Raw genomic sequence first — 6,000 nt, forward strand, 5'->3', positions numbered from 1 at the left:
AGCCGTGCTGGGCAATGCCCCGTCCCTGTTTCAGGCGAGGGGTGTTGGTGCCGACCTTGGGGAGGGAGCGAGCAGCCTGGAGGAGCTTCCGACGGTGCTGGGGGTCACCGATCCCGATGTCCCGAAGGTCCTGGTCCTCCATAACATTACAGCCCTGTGGGGACAGGAAGGAGCAACGTGGGAGCAGAGGGCGAGAGAAGCCACATCAGCACCCTCCTGACCTCACCTCCCAGCGTGTCCCCACAGCAGGAGGAGGAGGAGGAAGGCTCCCACGCACAGCAGCTCTGCTCCATGTACCAACCTCAGGCACGGAGAGCGCTGACACGAGAGGGGCCGTGGCACACCCAGCCCCGGTGGGGCAGGGCACTGTCACCCCCTCCCGCCCGCAGAGACGCTTTCATCATCGCCCGGGTAAACCCCAGCCCCACTCCGCTCAGCCTCCCTCCACGGCCACAGGGAAATCTGAATTTCTTTCCGTGAGAGCAGACAAACTGGTGAAGGTCAGATTTATCCACCAGCCTCCAGGCAGGGAGGCAGCCCACCCTGCTCAGGCAGAGCAGCTCTGGTTGCCACACAGCGCTCTGTTACAGCCCATTTTCTGCCTCCCTTCCCTCTGCAGAACAAGAATGGGGGCACACAGAGCAAACTGACTTTACCCCCCTCTTAAAAGCCTCCATCACAACCTGCTTCCCTGCCCCTCGTACCTGGGGAGAGCTCAGTGGGAAGCCCGGGCACGTCTCCCCGTGGCTGGAAGAGCCACGCTGCTGTTTGACCGAGGGCTTCGGCTCGAGCCTGGACCCCCCCCACCCCAGACCTGCCTCCCTCTGCTCTCAGGAGAGTCACAGCTGAAGGTCTGAGCTGACAGCGCTTCGCTGTTCCACATTTTGGTTTTATAAAAGAAACCTAATTAAAATTGGCTGTTGGGCAATACGCTGCTGCAGGGGCAAGCAGGCTGCGGGAACAGCGGGCTGAACGGCCAGGGCTTCAGGAGGGAAAGGCGAGGGGAAGATCGCCAAGTATCCTCTTTAAAGGGCAGCAAATGTTTTATATTCCCTCCCACGCCGCACTTTCTGCAGTATTTCAGCACGTACGTTTCGCTAAGTGCTCCCTGCTTTAAGTACAACGGCCGGTTGTGAAAGCAGGGAGCTGCTCTCCGAGCAGCCGACCCACCTGAGCATGCCCCTGCGGGACGATGCTGCCTCTTGCAAGGGCAGAGGAGGAAGAGGAGGAGAAAGAGCCCTTCCCACCGCCCCGGCCACTCTGGGATGCTCCAGGACAAGCCAGGGCAGCCCGTGGGGAGAGCTCGCCCTTGGCAATGGCTTTAGGAGCGTCACCCTGAGCATTTCACGGAGCCAGATGCCAGTCCCGCTGTCAAACGCCGCCCGGCTCGCTCCCGGCAGTGCCAGCAGCCACTTTGCTCCTGCCTTGCTCAGTTGGTGGCAGGTCTAGGACAGCACCGAGCCCAGGGCAGCATCAAACCCCGCTCCCGGTGTGATACCTGCCAGCAGGACCCCGCGCCGCTCGCCACCCCCGCCAGCCGCAATAATAAGTGTTCACAGAAACACGGAATTAACGCTACAGATAAGAGCCGCCCGGAGCAACGCGGGAGAGCTGCCCTCCGAGGCCAGACTGCAGAGAAACAATTATTTAGCAAATGACAGAGGCAAATTAAAGTGGTGGGTGGCGGGGAAGCGGGGCCCTGCAGACACTCCGCCACTGTCAGCACCCACCGCCCGAGGCGGAGGCTCCTCTGCCTCCATCCTCCCCGGGCAGGCAGGGATGCCCGACGCCCTCAATTCCTGGCAGAACCGAGCCCGCAGATCTGGAGCAGCCAGTCGCAGTCCAAAACCATTTGTCTGAATTGTTTAAACAGGAGAAAGAGCTGGGACTACAGACCCTGCAGCCTGCAGGGTGGTTTGCTCCCTCTTTTCCAAAAGGTCACTCCATGCCAGGAGGCTGCAGCGCTGGTCCGTGGTGCCACTGCCCGCCAGACAGAGCTGCTGCCACACCTTGAGGTGGCACGGTGACGGGGGGGGGCAGGGGCATGGGGCCACACCGATACCTGCCCTGCCCTTCCTGGATTGCGCCCCACATCCTGCAAGCAAGGCCCTGGGAAACCCCTGGGTCTCACCTGAGCGGCAACGCTACACACAGAGCTCCCTGCAAGGATGTAACTGTGTCCTACAGGCTGTTCTGTGCACCCCTCCACAAAATACATTTTAAAAAAAGGCTTTTTGTTGGTTGAAGGCTCCGAGAGTGCCCATTAGGTTCAAGAGCAGCAGCAGGCTCTGTTGCATCAAGAGAAAACCCCCTGTGTGAGTAAAGCGGGGAGGCTGCTGCTGCCAGAGGCAAGTGATGGCTCTGGCTCGTTAGCAGCAACATCCCACCCCAAAAAAATATGAAAACATTCCTCCCCTTCCTTGCTCACAAATTTTAAGCCAAAGAGCCACATTTAATGTGCATTCCTGTAACAGCAGGAGATTGTGTGCTCAGCTCAGGGGAAAAGGGGAAGGATTAAAGGCAGCTTAACTCCCCTGACATGCACCTTACCTGGCACAAGCATTTCTGCACTACAGCGCTGCGACAGGGGTTGCCAGAAGGTCCTTGGGAGGCAGCGTATGTGCGAGGAATCCATCTCCTAGAGGGAGATGGCTTTTAAAGGGCTTTTTTAAACGGGCTGAAGAGCACTAGAGCAAGTAATGGGATTTCTCCTGTAAGCCTGGAGAGCAAAGCGCTGCTGCCCTGCCTGGGGGAGGCAAAGGGAAGCACGGGAGGGACTGACCCACCGAAATCCCTGCAGCAGGGTAACGTCACACCTCGGGTACCCAAAACCCGCAGTTCCTGACACCTCGGCCCACGGGTGGTGTGGGGGCTTGGGGAGCAAGGGCACAGCTCACAGCAAACCCTTCACGCACCCACCAGGGCAGCAAGAACGAGTCGCAGCCAAGTGAACCGCGACAGCGGTGATGGGGAATCTTCATGTATAAAAATTAAACAAGCTTGCTGGTTCTATTTACATTTTTACTCATGCTTATTTTCCCAATGTTGAGCCTTTTTAGTGCTAAACCACTTTAGCACAGCGATGCCTGGCGAGCAGAGCCACGCTCCCAAACAGCAGGACAGGGCTGACGCTCTCCCGGGACGCCTGTTTTATGCCAACACGGCCAGCGCCAGGCCCAAGGCAAGGCAATAGGTGTTCGCCCAGTTTTGGCGTCTCAGATTCAAAGAAAATCATTTGCTATGTAGCAAGGATACAAGCTAGTTAAAAAACGTAAAGCCTACAGCTTTCTCCAACACTCCTTATTTTTATGTGTCACATTAAATTCCCCAGTGCCAGTCCGTATTCTCAGGGTACTTAACAAGGATAGACAAAGCATAGCAGCTCCAAATAAATCATTGCAGTCTATTGAGGATGAGCCTCCTCCTAGAGAAATGTCCCTTAAACCCATCCGGATTTCATCTCCTACGAAAAAAAATAATCTGCCACTAAAATATTTAATTAAATGCAAACACACTGGAGATCTTTTAACCTTTGCCAACCGAACAGATGAGTTGTTTAAACCAGACTTTAAACCCGTTTGCATTTAACACACCCTTCAGACAAAAGCCAAGGGGCAGAGATGCTCCACCTGGGCCACCGCTGCCACCTGCCTCCCAGCCACACTCCTCGGGCACAGCAACTGCCGTGGGTTTGCTTGGTGCCCTGCTCTCCGCTCGGGCTCCTGCACCGGCAAAACCACCTCTCTGCTCGACCACCAGCCCACGGCGGAGCACAACAAGCCCATAAGGCAGAAGGGTTCCCAGCCACGGAGACCCAGCGGTATCAGTCCTTCCCGGCCTCTCCCAGCACGTCTCACCCACTTCTCATTGCCAGCCCCATCCTTCCTGAGCCCACAGCACCGGCTCACGCCGGGCATGGGGCTGCTGAGGGGTCTTAGCTCTGTCCCTGAGACAGGCAAGAGCCGTTTCCTTGCTGTAGTGAGGAGGGGATGACCGCAGACACGTCCACACCCAGCAGCTCGCGGAGGAAAAGGGAACAAGGCATTCATCACCGAGATGAAACAAAGCCTCTTCCTTACAAAGGGCTGCTCCAAAGGGAGACTTGCCGTGACGCAGGGCTGCAAAATTCCAGAAAACTGCTCTAAAGATTTCTGAGGGGTTTTTTTGGGGGGAGTTTGTTTTTGATTTTTAAACAATATCCCAATACAGGTTTTTGTTTGATCATTTTTAGATTATTTTTTTTCCTTGGGTTTTTTTTGGTTGTGGGTTTGTTGTTTTTTTTTTTAAACAAAGGTTCCCTTCGGTGCTGACGCAGGTTGGCAGCCAAGTGAGCAGGTGCCACCTCCCAGCCTGAGCCCAGGCCCCAGTCAGCCCCTCGCCGGGTCCTCTGAGGACGGGTTCAGCAACTACCCGAGGCAGGGGAGAGGACTCGCTCTGCTGTTATCCCAGTCCTTACACTCCTCCAGCAGCAGCCTCATAAATGCCAATTAGAATCAAAAAGACTGTCCAAAGACCTATTTCAGACTTTATTCATTGTGACAAGTGCTTTTTACCTTGCGCACTTCTGGGGCTGAGTGGAACCAGCACAGCTCAGGGCTGTGCCTGGACCAGAGCTCTCACCTTCCCCACCCCAACACCTCACTGGTTTCTCCTCGCTTCCATCAGGAACCAGCTCTCGGCATTTCGTGCACCACAGGGGCTTGTTCAGGATTTGTCCCTCGAACACACATCCCTCTGTTAATCCAGATTTTAGTGCAGCACCATGCACACGTGTTAATCAGTTTCGGTAGAAAAATCTTCAGCAATTTTTTATTCCCAGAAGAGCTGGGATGATCCCTAAAAAAAATCCACCAGGAAGCAGAGGCTGAAATACTTTTTGCAATGGGCACAGGAGCATAATTTCCACCCGAAGCTTCAGCTGCACACTCGTGTTAGGTCGAGGAAGGGAGTATTTCTCCAGTGCATCTCCAAGGGGGTGAAATGCATCACTCATCTGAGTCCTGCTCTGCTCCCACTGGCAACCTGAAAAATCAGTCCAGCCGCAGACACCTGACACTGGGCAAGGTGAATCCCACTCCCCAGGTCCAAACTGGCAATGACTGGCTGCAGACAGTCCCGAAGGGGCTTTCATTTCCAACCCTGCCCTTCAGCTCCCTCAGAGCTGAACTGAGCTCCCTCTGTGGAAAGGCACAAATACACACAACTATGAGGGGCACCTCTGAACCCCGTCTCTGCCCTCTGCCTTCCTTGCCCCACAGATCTGTCAGTGACCCACGTCTCTCTCCGGGCTGCCCTGGGGTGCCCCAAAGGATGCTGGTGCAGCTGACCCACCTGCGGGAACACAAGCTTTTAGAGAAAGGGTCTGCTTTAGTCATGCTTCACATCTTGCACTTTAATTAAACAGCCTGCAAGGCTCCAGGTTTCTCATTAAAGGGAAAAAAAAAAACAAACCACCAAAAAGCACAGTCAGAGGTTACACTGTAGGAAGGTAGCATCCCCTCCTGCGGGTTAGGTGACCCCGAAGGCAAGCGTGCCAAAATCAGAGCTGCTGAAATCTGCCAACATTCCTCCTCCAGCCGGGCACTCTGCAGGCACTTAACTACCCAATTTTCAGATGCTGCTTCTTGCACAGACCCTGGCTTCAGTCCATTCTCTCTTTCCAGCTAAGGAAGGGCCCGAGGCAAAGAAAGTTTCGTATAGGACGCGTAGTCTTATCCAGCCAGCAAAAGCAGCTTAATGAATACCGACTGTCTCGCTAAGCTCACGCTAACACAAGTGCTGCCTCTGTTACTAAACCCTGTATTAAAGACAGGCGACGGACTGCAGGGAAGACGGGGACCAGAATGTGTTTGCTATTAAAAGCAACAGATGCAAAACCCAAACACAGCTTTTCCAGACTACAAAGGCTTCTGCAAACATCTATAGCAGAGTGCCTTCAGCTGCATGAGCCAAAGCATCCATTTTTTCTTAGATTAATGCATACAAAGCTCTTCCCCCCCC

At 54.8% G+C, this 6,000-nt stretch overlaps 1 protein-coding gene across 7 annotated transcripts in view; it reads right to left on the reverse strand.

Annotated features, from left to right (window-relative positions):
- Positions 1-6,000, reverse strand: part of ANKS1A (ankyrin repeat and sterile alpha motif domain containing 1A) — an 81,719-nt gene that overhangs the window by 14,950 nt on the left and 60,769 nt on the right. For all 7 annotated transcript variants that reach the window (XR_003399990.1, XM_026864356.1, XM_026864355.1 and 4 more), the window contains one exon: positions 56-154. Coding sequence is in view for 6 of the 7 variants with exons in the window: in XM_026864356.1 (XP_026720157.1) it covers positions 56-154 (99 nt within the window). In the remaining variant the exon portion in view is untranslated. The remainder of the gene's footprint in view (positions 1-55; positions 155-6,000) is intronic.

Source organism: Athene cunicularia (genome assembly GCF_003259725.1).
Source record: "Athene cunicularia isolate RWA chromosome 26 unlocalized genomic scaffold, athCun1 chr26_part2, whole genome shotgun sequence".
Classification (NCBI taxonomy): domain Eukaryota; kingdom Metazoa; phylum Chordata; class Aves; order Strigiformes; family Strigidae; genus Athene; species Athene cunicularia.